The sequence below is a fragment of the Oncorhynchus gorbuscha genome, linkage group LG11 (assembly GCF_021184085.1).
Source record: "Oncorhynchus gorbuscha isolate QuinsamMale2020 ecotype Even-year linkage group LG11, OgorEven_v1.0, whole genome shotgun sequence".
Lineage (NCBI taxonomy): Eukaryota > Metazoa > Chordata > Actinopteri > Salmoniformes > Salmonidae > Oncorhynchus > Oncorhynchus gorbuscha.
In genome coordinates this window covers 26,701,373-26,725,009 of record NC_060183.1, presented here as the reverse complement: position 1 = coordinate 26,725,009, position 23,637 = coordinate 26,701,373, and the positions used below count along the sequence as shown (strand labels likewise).

Sequence of the window (23,637 nt, the reverse complement as noted above, 5' to 3'; positions counted from 1 at the left end):
GAGTGTGTTCTAGGTGTTGTCAGATTGGCCATTTTGTAAATTCAGAGCGTTTTGCTTTTGGAGCGCACACTGGACGCTCTGGCCAAAAAGTAGGGTTGATCCGAGCGTTCTGACCTGACAATAGCAGTCAAGCACCCTTGCTAACTGGCTAATGTTGGCCAGCTTGCAACCTAATTGCAGATACAAAAGAGAGAACAGCTCACTCGAATCAATTTACTCGCCCTAGCAGAGCTGGTTGGTCTTTTTTGCCAACGTTTACTAACACCGGCCATATTCAACGGGCGTTGGGCGTTCATAAATTTGTCAGTTATTCTGCGCTCTGGCACACTCAGATGAGAGTGCTATGAAAAAGTTGTTGCAGTGACTTTCTATTGAAATGGACACTTGCATAGTGGAGTCTTAAGTTTTTACATTTACATTACATTTAAGTCATTTAGCAGACGCTCTTATCCAGAGCGACTTACAAATTAATACGCGATACGTAAAATTTAAAAAAGCCGCGTTAGACAGGATTACCTACACATTGTGGCCAGCTCAAAAAGACAGAAGCGTGCTATATGACCAATCCGAACTCATCTGGCATGTCCAGCCCCTCATGATCTTGGCTAATCATGGCTAGTGGGAAGGTTGCTGTCTTCCTTAGGCTTAACCAACTAGGCTTGTAATTTAACAATTTTATTTGTAAGGCACATGAAAGTTCACATGTTCGAGAAGGCATTTCTGCCATAAGTTTACATTCAAACGGCTCTCCTGTGAAGTAGTGACCCACGACATACGCCTAGTTCCTGAATCGGGTCACACATCTCAAAATGTAGCTAGCTAGCTAGACTTATCTTACCCGTATACATGGATGGACGCTTCTCTCTGTCACGGATTCCATGGTTGCCCTTCATTTAAAGATGTAATCCGGAGACTTGTGTTATACATCAGCCTTTGTGTGTTCTCTTTTCGACTTCGTCTGCATATTTGCAATTAAACGCCAGAATTTTCTCCATCTCCTTAGCTATTTAACAATTTAACAATTGTATTTGTATTTACAGATGGCATACAAGCTTGTTATTAAGGCACATGAAAGTTCACATGTTCCAGAAGGTATTACTGCCCAAAAATGCATTTTGATAAATAAAATAAAAAAAGTTTACTTTGAAATGGTGCTCCTGTGAAGTAGTGACTCAGAAAGTGGAAAACGTTCAGGGGTATGACTACTTTCTGAAGGCACTGTAGGTAGTTTGAGGTTCAATCTTCTCCCTTCATCACAAATCTGATAAGCGCCAAACACTGATGGAAAGAGACTGTGAAGGTTATCTATATCTGGTCCTCTCTGTCCACTCCGCATTAGAAGAGACACTGTTCGGAAGAGGTAGAGGAGAGTTCATATTCCGTCATGCAATAACATTTCTTCTCCGGGATGGATGGATGGATGGATGGATGAAGGTCCTGGGGCATCAAAGTGCTCTTAATGTGTATTTCTGCAGGCTGGAACAATGCAGGCCTGGCTAATGGGTTTGCACGTGCATTATAGATCAGGGGTTCTCAAGCTTTTGGGGCCTGTGACCCCTTTTCTGATCGCAAATTCATCAGGCACCCCATCATAATCAACTCGAGTGAGATAAAAAAAAAAATTATTGCATACAAGGAGTTTTACCATGACTTCGGCAGTGCATGGCCAGACAAACCAATTCTCGGGCCAAGGGAAGGAACATTTTAAAGGCCCGGCTCTTAGCATTAGAAGGAAAAAGTTACCGTTTTCAAGCTAATTTTCTGCAGTTCTACACATTTTGCAATGAGGCAGAGAGAGATACTTGCAGTTTTAAAGCTTGAAGTAACTGCCCACTGTTTCAAGATTTCTATGAATCATGATCAATAATTAATTACATTATGTGGGAAACAGATTTCCATTTAAAAAAATGGTAATTACGCATGTTCAAAATCAGCTTTTCTGTGTTGGGATGGTGTGGGAGTACCCCAACAACAGAATGGTGTGGGCATATACCGGTCATTAAAAATATGAATACAAGTAGACTGCTGATTGGCCAGCTCAATGAGGAAATGACAAGCACTTTTTAAACGGTTGTCTGTTTTGAGTTTGAGGTGTTGTTCTTTTCCTCAAGTTTATGCTTTGGCCACGAACAATGTTCCCTGTAAATGTTTTGGGACACTGAGCAAATATTCGGTCCTGTGAGCGGAAACTTGAACATTCTTATGATGTTTTTTTTTGTGCATCTATTGCCGTACGTTTACAGTAGACACTGAGGCTGTACCCTGACAGTTTTAGACAGCCACAATAGTATATTGGCTACTATTTGAGCTTAATGTAGGCCCACCAACAAAACCAATTAAGCAAATCCTATAACATTTTCACATGGAAATAGCTCATGATTTCTATGACATCCTACAGTAGCCTATATGTGTTGTTCAATGCTGGCATACATTGCATGAGACATGTATATATATATATATAACTTTTTTTTAACATAAAGGGCTTGAAATTGAGTACTGTAACACCAAGGGCCAAATAGGTGACTGTAAATTATATTGTGTTGTATGATGCAAGAAACCACAAAATAAAAGTCATTATTATTACCATACAGAGAATTAGACAATGTTTTCTACCCCTCTGCCTATGGGCTTATTTGCATATTCAATTCAACACTGACCCTTTTAATTAAGACATAAGATTTTTACCTGACTGGCTTTTCAAAGAAATGTAGCCTACACTTGTGCTCTTGTAGGAAGCGGTAACTCCAAATTGCTGACCTATACCTATCTATAACTGGACTAATAACTTCCAAGAATATCAAAAATGTGCACACGCATAGCTCTGATCTGAAAAGCACATTCACTCTCGGGGGATTTGAAAGACCACTCCTGGGCTATCCTCATCAATATAATTCTACTCAGGTGCACTCTGACTCTGCCTACAACATAATCACAAACTCAATCTTGAAAAGTTAGGTTTGTTGCATTGAAAAGGGGCTGATATAATGTTGATTGGATCACAGAAGAAAAAAACCGTTGCTCTGTATAGTGCAAAGTAATGGGGCGAACTCGGTGATGTACAATCTCTTTCGTCTCTGCGCGGGCCTGGCATTTCTTCTGCGAGGCAGTCTTGGAGGTGCATGGCCGCTCACCCGTGAAGCTTAGAGGGAACATTGGCCACCAATACGACAATAGGATGAGTGAGATTTTCACTGGACAGTTACACTAATTTAAAGTAAAAAAAAAATACAAATAATAATTGTAATTGGTGGAGTACTGTGAATACCAATGTCCCTGTGAGCCTCCCAGGCCCATGTCGAGAACACAAATTGTAGATTCATAATATTACATTGTATTACTTATTCCAAAATGCTTTAATCTGCTGTTTACTGCGTGGACCCCCCCGCAGTACCTCTGGGGGTCACTTTGAGAACGCCTGCTTTAGATTACATGCTAAATGACTAGTGTCAGCGGGTGTGCGTGCATGCATGCGTTTTTTGGCTTTCTTTCACGTGGAGAGGGTACGCAACTGGAGTCTGTTCTCGGCAACATGTCTCAACAGGGTCTTCATCTATTATTTACCTGCCTGCTTCCACTGTGTGTATCATATACAATAAGTGCAATCTATATCATCTCTACACCATGTGCATTTACTTGGCTTCCCCCAAATGAGGATTTTCTTGAAGTAGAAAATATTTTTAGTTTGAAAATGTTACATTTTTTTTTGCGTATTGAATAACAAGGTTGTTATTGCAAAAGATAATTTATCCGTGACTTACCAGACTGAATAAAAGTTAAGTATGAATAATACGAGTGCCACTTTGTTGGTGCAGATTTGGTTTTTCACTGGGATATAGAGTGCAATTACAAAGTGCTGTGAACACGAACCCTGATAGGAAAGAATCATCAATGCTGCGTGCGGTTGGTTTCCTATATGTAGCTTGTTGATTTACACGTTTCTAACCTTGTAATGTTTGGAATTAAGTTTTTCTTCCTGAAGTGAACAAATTCTTGGCTAGATCCACAAAATATATTGTTTTCAGTAAATGTTCCTTCCCCCATGTTTCTTGTCCCTTCCCCCATGTTTCTTGTCCCAAGTATGTCCTGATTCTTGAGCAGCAACATTATATATACTCTTTTCAAATTATAGTGGCAAACTTTTCATAATGTTTTTCCAGCCACTACGGTGAATGCGTAACCAGGTTAGCACAGTGAAGGGAAGTACAGCTCGGCTTGACTCTGTTTGTGTGGACTCGTTCATGTGAAAAGGGTACCGAATATAACTCCGCAAAACAAACCACCCAGTAGTTGTCCAGGAGAAGGGCCGGACACCCCTGGTATAGCCAAGCAATGTGATGGAAACTCTCTGAACATCACACCACCTGTGGATGAAGACCGACACAAACGAAAAACGAGACAGACTGAAAACATTAACAAAGTGAATAATGTGATACTTCAAATCAAATTAAAATGTACAGTATATCGTGATATTATGTAGTTATAGTACGGACAGTGGAAAATATTGTGATATTACTTTTTGTTCATTTTGTACCCCCCTACTCTGAGAGCGTGTAAAAAGTGTTCCAATCTTCTCACCATATGAATTGATAACCAGAGGTCACCTCGGGTTTAGGTTGGTTTTGCGATGGTGTAGTCATTCATTGGCCAAGTGAACCGTGGAATAATTTTAGAGGAAGGAATACAGTCTAGTGCCTAGCTGTTTTTGGACGTTGAAACTTACCAATGGCAATGTTGTAGCCTGTGTCCGAAACACCCTAGTCTTGTCCATTTTGTTCAGCTCCAATGCTTTGACCATGTTCCATCCGCTGTCGGTGGTCATACATACTTGACGTGACTCTTTCAAGCCCCAGGATGAAAGTGCCTCCCTCAGCCCAGTTGCAATTATGCCTCTGGTGTGGTCGTCTGGGAAATAAGAGGTCTGAAGGCATTTGCTTTGCAGCTTACAGTTGTCGTCAATGTAATGAATTGTGAGGCTAATGTATGGCTCTGTGGTCCGGCTTGACCATAAGTTGGCAGTGGTAGACAAGAATGCAGTGTTAGGGATTTTGTTGGCAACTCTGCCCCCAGACTTTCTGTGTAGAGTTCTGGCAGACGTGTTGTTGAAGTATTTACGGCTCGGCATCTCATATCTTGGGTCTAGAGTTCGAATCAACTTTCTGAAACTGTCTTCCTCCGCAGTTTGAATTGGTTCCATGTCTCTATGTGATACGTAATTGCACTCGTTATCTCATTCCACTTCTTGCTCTTTTTGTCATAGGGAATACCACTAACGAATGATGCCTTGAGTGATAGCTGAGTGCGGGTCTTGCTTGAAGTTGTCTTCGGAATTGTGCCGGGGGTTTGTTGCACGCATTCTGGTAGATTCTTCACATTCGTGCACATGCAGGGTTTTCAGGTGGTGAAAAAGATTGCTGGTGTTTCCACCTTTTTGGCTAGTGCGTCGACACAATTTACACAGTACTGTTTGTTGGTCAAGGTCGGATATCAAGCTAACCCAGTTCCAAACGACAGAGTAGTCCCCCTTTTTCCGAACCAATTATTCGTCGTCCTGCAAATCAACAGCGTTATTCTCCTTGTCAGTCATTCTCGGTGCTTGATTTTCAGGGGGCACTTTTGCTAACGGAATGAGTTTACTTCACAAAATTTCCGCTTACTCTGCACTTGCTCATGCTTGTTTGTTGACTTTGATTGGCAGACAGATTGCGTGTAATGTCCGAGAAGAAACTCGGCTGAAATTAACTAAACAAAAACGCTTTATTTCATTCATACATGTATTAATTTATCAATCAAATGTATTTATAAAGCCCTTTTTTATATCAGCCGACGTCACAAAGTGCTGTACAGAAACCCAGCCTAAAACACCAAACCGCAAGCAATGCAGATGTAGAAGCACGATATGGCAAAAAGAAAGAAAGAAATGACGTGGTATTCATGGACAGGTTCAATGTTACCAACCTATTGACACATATGGTGAGGGTCTCTCCTTAATCGTCGTCTCTCCACCAACCCACTGCTACGTCCATCCTTTTATACTTTTCTCCTTATCTCTTCCCATTCGTGTGATCAAATCCTGTAATTAATCCACGTTCTAATTAATTAGTTTTTGGGGATGTGGAAGATGGAGGGAGAGGAGGTAAGGAAGAAATCAAGTCTCGTGACTTCGTGAAAAAAGGAGTTGATACCTATCCATGACGAGGTTTAGCGGCCTTCTCGTTCGACTGTTACTTAAGATGATCAGGGCCTCAAGCCAACTTTTAAATGTAGAGAGAATGTTCGCTAAGTGCATGGTTAGACCATGTGTCGATACTGATAGGATTGAAAGAAAAGCAGTGCTGCTCTCGGATCAGCTTTCATTCAAATTAACATTCAAATTATTCCACAATACTTAAAATGAGAATTATTCCACAATATTACCACCTATGGCTGCAAACAGTAGCGGTGCATGGGTAAAATCACTGGAGAAGCCAAGCCAGGGAAAAAAGATTACAACCCACGTGTTGTGATAATTGTGTTGTTTGCTCTATAACCTGTTAATTCATATGCCTCGACACTATGATACATAGGCCTAAGGCCGAGACAGTAGGAAGATAGTGGCAGAATAAATTGAACCACACCTTTGTTTCATCACAAAACCGGAGAGCAACATCTGTCCAGTGAAGTACACAAAACATATTGCATGTAACAAACAGTTAAATGACCTACAGCATGGTCAAGCAAGTTAATGTTTCTGACTACTAAACAGCTATGGGTTTTAGAACCACCGAGTTACCACAAAGAAAACATGCGCTGCCTCCACTATTCCAGCACCATTTAAACTTTTAACATCGTCTAATCACCTAAAAAAAATAATAATTGTAGAAAAAAAAAAACATGTTGACTTGTAGAGAAACGCCAATACCATCTTCCTCTTTCATGTTGCCTAAACGGTCTATGACTCTGTCATGATACAGTACATGGTTTATTTTTTGTTGTCTTAGGCTACCTGGATAAAATGCCAGCCCAGCTAGCTACAAAAGTAGGGTGGTTGGTCGGGGTGGGCGTATACCACAAACACCTAGCACGCCAAAGGTTGCGAGTTCGAATCGAATCATGGACAACTTTGACCATTTTAGCTAATTAGCAACTTTTCAACGATTATCTACTTTTTTGATACTTTTACGTTTTCCAAATTTGTAACATATGCTATATATACAGAAGTATATGGACACCCCTTCAAATTAGAAGATTTGGCTATTTCAGCCACACCCGTTGCTGACCAGTGTATAAAATTGAGCACACAGCCATGCAATCTCCATATATAAACATTGGCAGTAGAATGGCCTTACGAAAGAGCTCAGTGATTTTCAACGTGGCACCGTCATAGGATGCCACCTTTCCAACGTGTCAGTTCGTCAAATGTCTGCCCTGCTAGAGCTGCCCCTAGTGCTGTTATTATGAAGTGGAAACATCTAGGAGCACGAAGTGATAGGCCACACAAGCCCATAGAACAGGACCGCCGAGTGCTGTAGCGCGTAAAAATCCTCTGTCCTCAGTTGCAACTCTCACTACTGAGTTCTGGAAGGCAACGTTAGCACAAGAACTGTTCATCGGGAGCTTCATGAAATGCATTTCCATGGCTGAGCAGCCGCAAACAAGCCTAAGATCACCATGCGCAATGCCAAGCGTAGGCTGGAGTGGTGTAAAGCTCGCCACCATTGGACTTTAAAGCAGTGGAAACGCGTTCTCTGGAGTGATCAATCATGCTTCACTATCACTAACGGACAAATCTGGGTTTGGCGGATGCCGGAAGAAAGCTACTTGCCCCAATGCATAGTGCCAACTGTCAAGTTTGGAGGAGGAATAATGGTCTGCGGCTGTTTTTAATGGTTTTGGCTAGGCCCCTTAGTTCCAGTGAAGGGAAGTCTTAATGCTACAGCATACAATGATTTTCTAGACAATTCTGTGCTCCCAACTTTTTGGCAACAGTTTGGGGAAGGTCCTTTCCTATTTAAGCATGTCAATGCCCCTGTGCACAAAGCAAGGTCCATACAGAAATGGTTTGTCGAGAATGGTGTGAAGAACTTGACTGGCCTGCACAGAGTCCTGACCTCCACCCAATCAAACACCTTTGGGATGAATTGGAACGCCGACTGCGAGCCAGGCCTAAAGGACCAACATCAGTGCCCGACCTCACTAATTCTTTTGTGGCTGAATGCTGCAGGGACTTGCTTCCAATGTTCCAACATCTAGTGGAAAGCCTTCCCAGAAAGCCAACTCCATGTTAATGCCCATGGTTTTGGAATGAGATGTTCGATGAGCAGGTGTCCACATACTTTTGGTCATGTGTTTTGTGTGTGCATATGGTACGTTTTGCAAATTCTTAACATATTGTAATTCGTAGCTTCTTAAACGAAGTGGGTGATAGACATCCACAAATTAATATATACCATACAAAATGGAGAGTCACCGATTTACATACAAAATAATATGCAATGCTCTGAGACCAAGTTGCACTGTCAGACAGCTTAAACATCTTGAATATATGTCTTACCAGAGATGTTCTGTGAATAAAGTGACGCAGTAGGGCAATAAAAAGCATCTGACGATGCCCTTTGGCTGACCTACGAGTTGTTTGGATCACTCGTAGACGTGCAAAGGTTTTCAGGAGTCATGTTATTAATGAAGGCTCTGGGGAACTCACTGACCTCTGTCTCTTAATCAGGATGTATGTCTTTCTCGCTCTCCCATTTCTCCAGGTCAGATGGAGTGGATGGTGGAGCTTTGCGGCGCAACAGTGGTTCAAGAGCCTCTTCTCTTCACTGGTGAACTGGTAAGAATGTCTGTCTGACCTTGAAAATTTGATGTTATTTGTCACATGCGCCGAATACAACAGACTACCGTGAAATGCGTACTTACGAGCCCTTCCCAACGATGCATCAGGCTAGATAATAATAAGAGTAAACTAAAGAACGGACTAGCAGCAGCATATGATGAGAATGAAAGTGTGTGTGTGGGGGGGACAGAGTGTGTACAGTGAGCTCCCAAAATATTGAGATGGTGAAATTATACACTGACTATGAGGTTAAAATGCAGACGGTTTAATTTTTTTATCCATATCCGGTGAACCGTTTCAAAATTACAGCACTTTGTACACAGTCCCCCCCATTTTAGCGGACCAAAAGTATTGGGAGAAATTGTATGCGTATTAAAGTAGTCTAAAGTTCAATGAGTTAGATGCACAAGCATCATACCCCCCCATTTGTGCGTCTTAACATTCTCTCATTATTATTATTAATAATGATTCATTCAGGATTATCTGTAATCATGGTAGAATCCACATTAATGTAGAAGTGCTTAGAAGCATATTCTATTCTTATTTACAATAAAAGTAACTCCAAAATGACACTACATTATTAAATGTTTCTATTGGGCACAAAATCATCTGAAACACAACCAAAACAAATGCATCCAACAAGTTTGTAGAGTCACAAGCTTGATGTAATCATTGCGTGCTAGGAATATGGGAACAAATACTATACTTTTGACAACTTCAATACTCATAAGTGGATTTCTCCAATACCTATTGGTCTCCTAAAATGGGGTGGACTAAGTACAAAAATTATATGATATGGATGAAAATACCCTTAAATTAAAGCAGTCTGCACTTTAACCTCATAGTCATTGTTCTTTACTTGAGTGGATAATTCTGGATACAGTAGTGGGGAAGAGGGGATTATCAATTCTCTTTTTCTTACTTTTTGTCAGAAAACTCATCAGCTAATAGTGGTACAACCAGGCTCGGACCAATCACCAATAAACTACCAAGGTGAGTCTCACAAGTGGAAATGCCTCTTCCACAAACACACACAGTCACACACACTCACATTCTCTTTCACACACATTTCCAACATTTTTCTCTCACACACACACACACACATTCTCACACAAACACACACACCGTTAGGCTCCATTCCTAAAAATGCTGTGATTATGGTGCCGTACAGGCCAACGACAGGGCGGTTGCATAAGTCATCCACACCCCCTATCGCCCTGAGGCTGAAGCACCGCACAGGGATAGACCTCTAGTGTGTCAGACAGAGTGGGGGTGGGGAGAAAAAGCTGTGTTAGTACACACAATCTGGGGGTCTGAGAAACATGTATAATTTATTTATTTATTTTTATGTTTGCTGTAACAAATGGACTAATAAAGCTAAAGAGGAAAATGGAAAGGGAGGGAGATGAGAGAGGTGCTGCAGCAGCATCCTTATGGGGCACCATTCTAAACATGCTATATTATGTGAAAAATATAAATTCTGTGCCACAAAATACATCTCTTTAATTAAAAAGTTACAAACGGCACCACACCCAATACATCCCTCTCCCGGTGATCTAGTTTGTGTAGTTACATATTTAACGTGGCCTTTCTTACCCAACGTCCTCAGGCTCTCCCAGGTAACCAAGTTATACCTGCTAGCCCTTCTGCACCATCGATTTTAATCAAACACACAGACATACACACATTCACACCATCTCACACACTACACACATCAGCCCATACACAAGGTAACACAAGGCCACGCTCACATTGGGAAGGGCAAATGGTGTAAGAAGTCGATCCGCGGTGTGTGATGTCATATCGCTGCGTCTACCTGTTTTAGTTAAATACACCTATGGCCATTTTGTGGAGGGTGTTGCCATAGCAACACATACCTCATCCTCACTTCCTGTGTGTTCCCCACAGCCCTCCAGAGGATAGCCACGGTCATCACCCGTGGTTGGGTATTTGATTCCGTGGCAACCTACACCCTTCAAAGCCTCGACAACTACAGAACGTAACCTTCAGACCTGGTGTCACATCCAAATCGCTCCGCTGGCCTGGACCCACTCCACTCAGTTCATTGGTGTGATACACAAATCGTTCCCTGGTCTGGATCCTGTCACTAGAGGCAGTCCCCGGTGTCACGTCCAAGTGGCTCCCTTGCCACCCTCTTTCTTAATACAGTGCCTTCAGAAAGTATTCATACTCCTTGACTTATTACACACTTTGTGTTACAGGCTGAATTCAAAATGGTTTAAATATTTTTTTCTCTCCCATCCACACATGATACCCTGTTAATGGCAAAGTGAAAACATGTTTTAAAAAATGTTAGCAAATTTATTGAAAATTAAATGCATAAATATTTAATTTACATAAGTAATCACACCTCTGAGTCAATACTTTGTAGATGCACATTTGGCAGCGATTACAGCTTTAAGTCTTTCTGGGTAAGTCTGTTCTTTTCAAAATTCTTTAAGTTCTATCAAGTTGGTCGTTGATCGTTGCTAAACATCCATTTTCAGGTCTTGCCATAGTTTTTCAAGTAGATATAAGTCTAAACTAACTCAGCCACTCAGAAACATTCAATGTCTTCTTGGTAAGCAACACCAGTGTAGATGTGGCCTTGTGATTTAGGTTATTGTCCTGATGAACGGTGAATTCTCCCAGTGTCTGGTGAAAAGCAGACAGAACCAGGTTTTTCTCTAGGATTTTGCCTGTGCTTCACTCCTTTCCCTTTATTTTTTATCCTGAAAAACTCCCCAGTCCTTAATGATTACAAACATATCTATAACATGACATAGTCACCACTCTCCTTGAAAATATAGAGAATTGTACTCAGTATTGTATTGGATTTGCCCCAAATACAACACTTTGTTTTCAGGACAAAAAGTGAATTGCTTTGGCAATTTTTTTGGACGTATTACTTTAGTGGCTTACTGCAAACAGGATGCATGTTTTGGAATATTTTTTTTGTGCAAGCTTTCTCTTCACTCTGTCAATTAGTTTAGTATTGTAGAGTAACTACATTGTTGTTGATCCATCCTCAGTTTTCTCCTATCGCAGTCATTAAACTCTTAACGGTTTTAAAGTCACAATTGGCCTCATGGTGAAATCCCTGAGCGGTTTCCTTCCTCTCCGGCAACTGAGTTAGGAAGGACGCCTGTATCTTTGTTGTGACTGGGTGTACAGATACACCACAGCAATAGGGTACCCTTTTGCGAGGCGTTGGAAAACCTCCCTGGTCTTTTGTGTTTAAATCTGTTTGAAATTCACTGCCCGACAGAGACCTTACAGATAATTGTGTGGGGCACAGAGATGAGGCAGTCATGAAAAAGATCATGCTAAACACTATTGCACACTGAGTGAACCAATGCAACTTATTATGGGAACTTATTTAGCCTTGTCCTAACAATACTTATTGACTCTAGACATTTCTGCTATAAATTTGTAATTAATTTGTCAAATGTATGGGGTATTGTGTGTAAGCCAGTGACATCTCAATTTAATCCATTTTAAATTCAGGCTGTGACACAAAAACAAAAAAATGGAAAAAGTTGAGAGATGTGAATACTTTCTGAAGCCACCGTATGCCTAAGAGACAATCCATGATCAACCAGTTCAAAAGATTACGGCACTTTACCCCATCCCCCTGGGGTTGACTTGTTTTTGTCACCATGACTACATGACTTCCTTTAAAATAGTTGTTATGCAGTCGCTTTGTGTTATAACTAAACTCTGTGTGATGTACATAAATGTAATGTTCTCTTACTTAAAACAACTCGCATGGAAACAAATGATATATTTTTGTACCCTGTGAGAAGGAGAAACCAATGACCTGAAGAGAGCCAGAGGCTGGTGTTTTGTTATATATGCACGCATACATGCGCACATGTTCGTACAAACACACACGTGTATATATTAACACACACACACAGGGAAAGCGAACAGGAGTCTTTAATAGGGCGGTGCAACATTGGCGTCTTTTGCCTCCGTTCTCCCTCCCTCTCTTTTTCCTCCGAAAAGCCTGACATACCCTGAAAACAACAAAGAAAAAGGGGGCGCTTGTGGGGCTCACAGGCCTGTTACGAAATGTTCTCCAATATTTGACTTTATACACTAACTGTGCTTCAGGCCAGAGCATCTCTCAGTGAATCAGTAGCATATTGCAAGAGGGGGCCAAGCACAAAACTGTTCTATGGGGTAGGAAAAAATACCTTTGTTTTGAGGCCCGGGAGCTCCAACTGGCTTAAAACCTTTTATCAGACACACTTGTTGTTTTGCGCCAGCGTCATCTGAGTGTTTTCTTTTCAGAAAAACCTATTAGTATTTATTTACCTTGACTTCCCGGTACGCTGTTCTCTTCTCTCAAGGTCTCATGCATTTTAATGTTGAAGAAGCTTTTTACCCCTGGTTCATTAAAGCCCACTATGTGTATCCTACAAGGCTTTCAGACCCCTGTTCACTAGATATCCCAAACAAGACCAGCGCGGAGAGAGGGGGCGTGGGGGGAGCAGGAATATGCTCTGCCAGTAGCAAGCGTTCTACTGAATTATTGAACAGGCGACAATTGGGAATAGAAAGGAAGATAGCGAGGGTAGAGATTGAGAGGACCACAAGCACATTAAGGGGGCCAAGGATGGCCCTCGTCCATAAATTGAGAGCCTGTTGCAATTCTGTGACTGTAAGTAACCCACCGTGACTAGGGTAGCCTGACATGGTTTGAGACCTGAAGACTTGAGTTAGCTCCCCGAGCTGATGCTTAGGTTTAGCTCAACAGGCTAACACAGTCTTGTGGCGTGCAGGTTATCCGGGTTGCATACCTGGTTGGTCACATAAGCCTGGGAGGTTGTTCCTGATGGACAAAGTTGGTGGTGTCCAAAATATTGTGCTATGAAGGACTTTGTAGCACAATAGCACGGTTAGCGGCATGTGGTAAAGTTGCAATGTAAAAACCCTAGGGGGACTGTTCCATCCAAACTCATTTGTATGCACCCAGGGTATTAAATACCAAAATAGAATGAGAATTTTAAAAAATAAAATTATTTTTATTTTTTAACTCAACACATTTGGGTACTAACCTCAATGGTAGCTGGAAGGGACTAATTGTTATCTGATTTTAGCTGTCACACTGTAAGTTCACCCTCCTATAGAATCGATAGAAATAATGAATTTGACTTAAACTTTTTTTTTTTTTTTTCACTCCAGGCGCCATGTGCTATGGATGCATCAGGTCAATGAGAATCCTAATAGTTGGTATCCATGCATAGGAACAAAGGACAGTTTTGTGGCGTGTTGTAATGGAGCGCCGTTCCTGCTGTGAGAGACAGAAGGCCTCATGTCTGTCTTGAATCTAATTGGACCCCAAAGGGTGACAGTATCTCTTAACGATCATATATGGAGAAAGCACCGTCTAAATAATGTATTGAAACCAGACAAATGTATGCAAGACAAAAACATTGATATGCTTAATGCTCTACCATATGTTTGGCAATGCTATATGTGTGTAAGTCTGCTATCACAAGATTCAGCGAGAGCATATGACAGAGGGACCAAGATGGCAAGTTAGTCCTGATTCCCAGTTATAAGCTTATAATAATATACCTATATAGGGTTGTACTTTTATGGTAGACCGCACTGAAGGAAGAGTGACTCCTCAAGGACGTCTCTCCCCTCTTCGCGGAGTCCTAGCCTGTAGACCGCAGCCTACTCCAGGTAGAAGTTGGGTTCTAAATATCGACAGAGACTTTGCCTGAGCTGCTGGAAGTGTTTCGCCTGCCGCTGGTTTATTGATTGGCGGTGCCCACAGGGCCTGCTATACTACTTTATTGTCTGCTGTTTTATACATTATCGCCTGCTGAGGGAATCTGGAAAGGTTTTCATCAAGAAGTCGTGAATTAGACTGGGTGATATTACGCATGTATGCACACTCGTGCATTGTTTTAAATGGAGTCTTCTGCACATATACACTATATATACAAAAGTATGTGGACATCCCTTCAAATGACTGGATTGTGCTATTTCAGCCACACCCATTGCTGACAGGTGTATAAAATTGAGCATACAGCCATGCAATCTCCATAGACAAACGTTGGCAGACTGTCCTTACTGGGGCCTCCTGGGTGGCGGAGCGGTCTACGGCACCGAGCAACAACGGCTCAGCTGCAAAGTGGTAGACCACACAAGCTCACAGGATGTGCAGCAATGTGCTGAAGCACCGAAATGTAATAGTCTCCTCGGTTGCAACACTCCCTACCGAGTTCCAAGCTGCCTCTGGAGGCAACGTCGGCACATGAACTGTTAGTTGGGAGCTTCATGACATGAATTTCCATGGCCGAGCAGCCGCACACAAGCCTAAGATCACTGCGTAATGCCAAGCGTCTGGTGTAAAACTCGACACCATTGGACTCTGGAGCAGTGGAAATGCGTTCTCTGGAGTGATCAATCACACTTCACTATCTGTCAGTCCAACGGTGGTCTAGGGCCGTTTTTCATTGTTCGGGCCAGGCCCCTTAGTTCCAGTGAAGGGAAATCTTAATGCAACAGCATAAAATGACATTCTAGACTATTCTGTGGTTCCAACTTTGTGGTAACAATTTTGGGAAGGTCCTCTCCTCTTTCAGCATGACAAATCCCCCATGCACAAAGTGAGGTCCATACAGAAATGGTTTGTCGAGATTGGTGTGGAAGAACTTGAGTGGCCTGCACAAAGCAAGTCCCTGCAGCAGTGTTCCAACATCGAGTGGAAAGCCTTCCCAGAAGAGTGGAGGCTGTTATAGCAGCAAAGGGAGGACCAACTCCATATTAATGCCTATGATTTTGGAATGAGTAGCTCGACGTGCAGGTGTCTACATACTTTTGGCCGTGTAGTATATTTGTCTTTGAGCATTTCATATATAAATGTAATGTGTTGATTTTTATTGAGTTTTGTTGCGTCACCTTGAAGTCGGTCAACTGTTTTTGGCTAATGTCTATATCGTCTGGTCTGATACCCGAAGTCCTCGAGTCCAAATCCTTAGCGTCCGAGTCCTTTACATCACATTACCGTTCTCCTAGCAGCGGGATATTATGCTTGTATTTGGTTAGTAGAGACCCTACTGAGTATTTCCCACCCCACTTTAGCCGAGAAAGGTATAAAAGTTCTCTACAAGCCAATATGTATCCCATGTACAGTCTGTTAGTGTATTGCTTTTGGGGCTATGGAGGGGGCGAAGAACACATTGGTGCTGGAAGTTCCAAGTCATGAAAATCAAGTTCTAGACTCAAGTTTCCTACTACAAAACTGTCTTAACCCCCCTACTGGAACAGCTACAATGTCATAATTATTCAGAAACCTTCAGTTTAAAGAAAGTGCATGCTTCGGACATACCATTGAAGACTAAGAATAGCTGTCAGAATTCAGCTGAAAGCACTCTGAAATCTTGCATTCAAAACAAACCAAAATGCCAGTGTCCTCATTACAACGCTCCATCTCCAACTTGAACAGGGCGGTTGTCGACTCCATCGTGGCCGAGAAATATATATTTTTATATTTTTTAAATAGTCACAATTCTGACTTGCGGGCCTTTCAAATGCCAGATGTGGACTTTGGTGTGATGGAGCACTGAATGCTGTTTTCAGCATTTCCCCCAAAGTCGCAGAGAAACCTTGGAGTATGGATTCAGCTTAACTGTCTTTGACAATAGCATGCATTTTATTGGAGAGAAGGGGGGAAAAAACACTGAATTAGGCCTCTGTTGCAATGTTTTAAAAGAGTGATTTTTAAAGGCCAAACAACAATGGACATATTCAAATGGTTCAATAGACAATGGCCTATGTGCATAAAGATGTGGGAGTTCGAATATAGTATGATGTCATTGTTTTAGCCATCTGAAAAAAATGAACAGAACAGGCTTGGAACCTCTAACCCTGTCAATTCGACTGGTGTACTCATGGGTCCACTCGCAAATGGCTGCCTGATTATTGTGACGCACTCATTTCCAAAGGTGATGTAGAATGTTAATTGAAATTGTTACCTGATGTGGTTCATTCAATGGACTGTGTTTTTGTAATGCCTATTTGAGTTGAATCAACAAATCTCAGCACATATTGATGTGTACATGTCCTTCTTTGCTCCTATGCAAGTATACCCAATGGATGCCAGTGACATCCAGACAACTTTGAGAAAAAACACTTATCACAGTTGTCGCGAGATGGTGAAGCATATTCATGTCATGAGGAAAGTAGAATAGCATCTCTCGCCATTGAAAACAGGCAATAGACGTCAGCACCACACGATTATTCAAAAAAGTATTAAAATAACGAGATGTATCTACCAATCCAAAGAGGGGAAAAGGCGGAGCTTGATAGCCCGCCGTTCCTCTCTGGACAAGGAATCCCATTTTGGGGGTGGAAGCATAGGTGTCGTCATTATATCCAAAACGCTGTTCTAAAGTAGGGGTCTGAGCGGATTGTCGGGTGACGGAGCATAGTTATAATAATCTGTACACTGCAAATTGACCACGACTGCCCAAAAATGGATTTGTTATTTTCAGAAACCGTCATGTCTCAATGTAATAAAGGTATGAAATGATCACGTTTCTTTTTTAATTCATGGGGATACTTGGAACAGATTTCCTAAATGAAACTAATTTTTAGCCGAATTCCTGGTGATTTTTGTCTTTTTTAACCAAAACTAAAACGACAACAAAAATGTTTTACTTTGGGTGGGCCAAAAGAAATCACTCACAGGACGGTTTTGGCCCACAGGCCACCTGTTGCCGACCCCTGGTCTAAAGTCTGTGAATGAAAGAACCTTCTCGAATCAAGTTCAGTTTTAATAAATGCCAACTTTTGTGGGAAAATTGGTGCATGCACATTTTGAGATATATTTTGTACGTATATATGGTGTTGGAGTCTGCTTTTCTCCTCGTTTAACACCTGATTTACTAAATAAAAGCACATTTCAATAGGTTCAGGTATGTCATGACATAGCACAAGTGGGGGGGAGGGGCTTTCATCTTTTGTTCTCTATTTCTCTACTGCTCCTCAAGTAAGGGGGATGCTGATGACATCACGGATTCCCATCAGACGCATTTCTTGAATGCCCTACTCAAAGTTTGCAGTAGTGTTAAAAAAGAAAACTGTTTTGCTCACCCTATTTTTTTTAAAAATTCTTTAGTGTACTGTAGCTAGTCTTGAATGATGAGGCAAAATGTTGATTTCTGCCTAAACAGACATACCCAAATGTAATTTTGTTTCATGATGGCCATAAACAATAACTGGTAATGTTGCAGAGTTTAGATGGGTCTGGAACTCACCTGTCTTGTAAAAATATAAGAAATTGCTGAGGTGTACTCACTTTTGAGGACACAAGCTCAAGTGCATAGTACAAATATTATGAAAATATGAAAAATCAGTGGGGCAATAGGGCTTGAAATGACTGATGCTTTCTAAATATAGTAACAATCAAATTATAAACATATAACATTTTGCCGTATAACTCAAATAAATGTGATCAAACTTAGTAACAGTACAATATTTCCTGTAACTGACAAATAATTTTCTCCTAAACGTCCACTGAGCGGTGCAGACACACAATTCAATTGTGTGCAGATTCATTACAACTTCAGCTTTAAGCACAAAGGGATTTCATCCTGTCTGTGACCAAGAGAAAGTGGACTCTTTGTTTCAATTCTATGAAATGATTTAGTTTTTATGTTGTGACATCTAATTACGGCTGAGAATGTCACAGCGAGATGAAATGACAACTGTTGGATTCGCTAGACTGTCACCTTTCCACTGAAAATGTGGTAGCGGAGAGCAGACAAATGGGGCTTTCTGACACTAAGGCACGGAACCCTATGATGTTCACAAGGCGCTTTGTAAAACAAAATGTCAATCGGAACCAGTCCAGAACCGCTTAAAGTCCCCCATATAGGGCTTAACATCTAAGAGGCTCGAGACAATGTTACAGAATTCACGGGCAGTCCAGCATATTTAGGTTGGGGGAAAAGTTGATGAAAAACATTGTTGAATTCAAAAGTTCAGCTGAAAGGTCCACAACCATTTGCAATAGTTTGAGTTTCTGTAAGATTAAAGTATTTTGCCAAATTACATAAATTACTGCCAGAAAATGAAAACATTCTTTCAACAGAGTAGGTAGACCAGCTTATGTAAAATAGTTGACTGTATAGGTAGGCTACAGTATTTCTAAGTAAAAGTAGCATAACATCGTAAACCTATTTAATCTCAAATGCCTATACCAAGGCAGGATATAGAAACACTGTAATCTATAAACAACATATTTACAAACGATTCATCCTTTCCATAGAAGTGTGGGCTGTAGCCTTTTTAAATTGTTTCCAATATAAAATCAATCTTACAGAATGTGCGGACATGCACTCGCTACAGGCAGCATTCATGTTTAGTTTGTTTTGATATTTTCCAGTGTCTTTCAATCGGCCCACACCTCTACATAAATGTGATCAAATATGACATTGCTCCTTCTTTTACAAGCTGCGCTTGGCCTAATTCGTGCCAAATTATACAGCAAATAAAGGGTGTTATTGACACCATAAAAGGTGAACGGAGGGTGTATTTCCGGTCATGCGTTTTAATGCTGTTCACCTCCTGCACAGTTTCACTATGGGTCTGATTTATGAGGGGAAACATAGGTATGCATGGCGTGCTGAAGTTTATATTTCTCAATATTTTTTAGACCTATTATTTTCAGGAATGGCGCATGCAGATATTTAATGTGAAATGTACAGAAAGGTCATGAGCCCTATTGGCCCGGGTCAAAAGTAGGGCAATATAAAGGGAATAGGATGTCATTTGGGACGAAACCATTGTCTTGTTAATAGCTCTACATAAAGGAGCATTGTAAACCTAAGTGATCAGACATTTTGTACCAAACAATTAAGTGTGCATTGGACAAAATCATTCAGCTGACATGTGGAAAGAAAGGTGGACAGATTGTTGAAATATTGATGTGGCGGGAATGGTAAGAAGAGCTAAGCCTGGACTGCAGGCCAGGCTACATCCCTTTGTGAATGATGCTGTTGAAATGTATTACAAGGGAAATTAGTTCTAAACAGTCTGAGGCCATCTGGCATGACTGCTTGTGTGTGAGATTTGTATGTACTATATACCTGGGACACAACTTTGATTTTGGAAGTGATGTGTTTAGGGGAGACTCCAAACAGCCTACCTGACCCCCTCAGAGGCGCCCGCATGGTCCTAAAGCACACTGTTGCCCAGTTTTGTATCACATTCCAATGATAAAACTGGGAGGGACAAAAAAATATATTTCATAGTTTCGGAGGACATGTCCCCCCTGTCCCCAGTGAAAATTGCGCCCCTGCTATATACTCTGCATGTGCTTGTAGTTTAGGGGAGATGAGGCATCATAAACTGGTTGCCTTGATCATCATGATCAGGCTGAAACCTGACGACTACTTGTTTGCCACCTGGGTGAACAGTTAGACACTTAGCCTAGCAAGGATGACTGCCTTTGAGGTGATTTGAATCTGTACTTTACTATACACCTGGGCCCTACTTACTGGTATATCTGGAGCAAATGTTGTTTTTCCCCAAAATGATATTCTGCAGCAGTGTGAACAGATATCAGGTTCATTTTGTTCCGTATTTTTGTTGGTGAATGACAGCCTCAGTCACTACAGTGTGCTGTTTCATGGTTCAGTTCCTATTTAAAGAGAACCGGCACCTGCTGCCAGGGAAACTCAAATTAAGATATTCATGGAGAGTTCTTAACATAAATATTTTCTCTCCATGTAGGTTTCCATCTAATTGGTGACAGAATTTCATGCGAATATTAAAAAATCTGCATAAAGAAAATATGCGCATTTTCCCACCAGTAGTGTGTTTCCACCAAACAGACGTGGTACGGATAAAAAAATCAGTGTGTGATGAGGTAGTGCACACAAGTAAATGTTAACTTAAGTTTTCATGTACCGAAGAAAAATCTAAAGTTTAATGTGTTTTTATCACATTTTCACTGATAGCTTTGTCACAAAAACTGTTGCCTTATTAAATACTGTGGTCTTGGTACATTCACTCTAGCCAACAGCTGGCAGATACAGTGCGGGTAGGCTAATCTACATGAGATTATTTTTATGGATAAAAGCGATTGATATTGTTATTTGCCAAACAGCAGTCAAGCATCATGTCACCAGAATAGGACTCGATATTTTTTTGGACAGGAGCAGCAAGCTCATCACCTTACACTTTCACCACCCTGTGAAGTTCACAAGTTATTTCAGCTGTCGCTTGATAAACTGCACGGTTTCCTGAGTTGTAATGGGAAGACCGCACACCAACCATATCATCGACTGACTCCACGTTTACTTAGATAAGATGGTTATTATATCAATATTTGCTCATTAAGGTGTTTCTACTGTAATTTGTCGCGTAATTAATTTTATCGACACAAAAACACCCCACCATGTCGAACTAACAAATTATCTGTCGGCATTTATGAAATTGTACCGAAACGCCCTGTTTCCATCACAACTTTGGTGATTGGTTTTTATATGGTATGACTTTATTCACATAAAAACTGAATGGAAACGTGGTTACTCTAGGTAGGGCTGGGGTATGTGCTGTCTGTGTCTGGGATGTTCATATGAGGATGTGTTTGCGTATGCAATCAATCTTGCAGAATTCAGGAACAAGCACTCGCTGTAGGCATGCAGCAGCATGCATGTTTAGCTTGAAAAAAGTCACTGCAAAATATCAAAACATTCTGCCCACACCTTTACATAAATATAATCAAATGTGCTATTGCTCTTTCTTTTACATATTGTGAAGTTTTAGTGCTGTTCACCAGTGGACAGTTTTATTACAGGTCTGATTTATAATGGGGAACATGCTTATGTAGGGCGTTGTGCCACGTTTTATAAAGCTCAATATTTTTTTCAAACTTACCCTTGCAGAAATGGCGCAGGTAGGTATTTGGTGTGAAAATTACGCAACGGCTATAAATGAAGTCCCGTGTCGAAAGTAGGGCACTACATAGGGAATAGTGTGCCATGGTTCTACATAAAGGAGTTTTGTAATCTAGCAATCACACATTTGTACCAAGCAAATGTGGGCATTAAAAAAACGAATTCATCTGACATACGGATCAGTGTGGAAAGAAATGTGCACCGATTGTTAAAATATGGATGTGGAGGGAATGGTATGAAGCGCAAATCCTGGACTGCAGGCTAGGCAGCATCCCTTTGTGAATGATGCTGCTGCTGTTGAAATATTTCACAGGGGAAATTAGCACTAAGCAATCTGTGTGGCCATCTGGCGTGATGCTTCTGTGTTAGATTTGTATGTATTACGTAGTATGTGTGCTGGTAGGATGTTTTTATGTATGTGTGTAGATGAGATGTCATAGACTGGTTGGCTTGATCACCATGACCAGGCTGAGACCTGAATACAGCTTGTTTGCCACCTGGGTGAATAGTTAGCCATCCTACTTGCTAGGCTAAGTGGCTGTCTTTGAGGTGATTTGAATCTAATGTTCTTTACCGTGCATCTCGGCCATACTTAGTGGTATATCTGCAGCAGATGTTGTTTTCCCAGAAATTCAATTCTTCAGCAATGCGAACAGATACCGTATTGACACTGAACAAAAATATAAAATAATAATTTGAAATGAAAATGGACAATTCACTCTGCTCTTTGTCTGTTCACTCTCTGTTGTTTGTCTTTGCCTAACCTTATATACTGAAGAAAAATATAAATGCAACATGTAAAGTGTTGGTCCCATGTTTCATGACCTGAAATAAAAGAACCCAGAAAAGGTCCATATGCACAAAAAGCTTATTTCTTTCAAATTGTGTGCATACATTTGTTACATCTCTGTTATTGAGCATTTCTCCTTTGCAAATGTAATCTATCCACCTGACAGGTGTGGCATATCAAGAAGCTGATTAAACGGCATGATCATTACACAGGTGCACCTTGTGCTGGGGACGATAAAAGGCCACTCTAAAATGTGCAGTTTTGTCACAATGCCACAAGTTTTGAGGGAGCATGCAATTTACATGTTGATTGCAGGAATATCCACCAGAGCTGTTGCCAGATAATTTAATGTTGTTTTCTCTACCATAAACCTCCTCCAACGTTGTTTTAGAGAATTTGGTAGTACGTCCAACCGGCCTCACAACCACAGATGACGTGTAACCACGACAGACCAGGCTTCTTCACTGTGATCGTCTGACGAAGGGGAGTGGGGTGCTGAGGAGTATTTTTTTTTCTTTTGTTGCTGTATGCAATAGTCCTTTTTGGGGGGAAAAACTCACCCAGTGGGTGGGCCTGGCTCCCAAGTGGGTGGGTCTATGCCCTCCCAGGCCCACCCATGGCTGCGCCCCTGCCCAGTCATGCGAAATCCATAGATTAGGGCCTAATGAATGTATTTCAATTGACTGATTACAGTTCATAGAAGGAAACTCAGTAAAATCTTTGAAATTGTTGCATGTTGCATTCATATTTTGTTCACTATAAGTGATGTCTGGGATGTTCATATGAGGGTGTGTGTGTGTGTGTGTGTGTGTGTGGTCAACATTCCGTAGTCTCACCACTGTGAATAGAGTGCAGCTGTCTGTGATGAGGCGATTTGCTCTCTCACGATTACCCCGCTCTCTAGCGGCAGAGGTAATGTTTCAGCAAACGTTTTGGAACATCCCTTACACACAACCTCTCTCTCACACACACAAACTGACTCTCACACACATGAAGTGAACTCCCTCACACACAGACACACTGCTGCAGTGCAAACATCGCTATTACTTCACAGGAGTCAGAGGCCCCTGTCATCTCCCCACACACTCCATAGTTACATTGTTGTA

At 41.3% G+C, this 23,637-nt stretch overlaps 1 protein-coding gene across 2 annotated transcripts in view; it reads left to right on the top strand.

Moving 5' to 3' along the window:
• Positions 1-12,642, top strand: part of LOC124048417 (breast cancer type 1 susceptibility protein homolog) — a 44,667-nt gene extending 32,025 nt beyond the window's left edge. For both annotated transcript variants that reach the window (XM_046369191.1, XM_046369190.1), the window contains exons 19-21: positions 8,736-8,809; positions 9,745-9,805; positions 10,721-12,642. In XM_046369191.1, the coding sequence (XP_046225147.1) occupies positions 8,736-8,809; positions 9,745-9,805; positions 10,721-10,815 (230 nt within the window). In that variant the 3' untranslated portion in view covers positions 10,816-12,642. The remainder of the gene's footprint in view (positions 1-8,735; positions 8,810-9,744; positions 9,806-10,720) is intronic.
• The last annotated feature ends 10,995 nt before the right edge of the window (positions 12,643-23,637 follow it).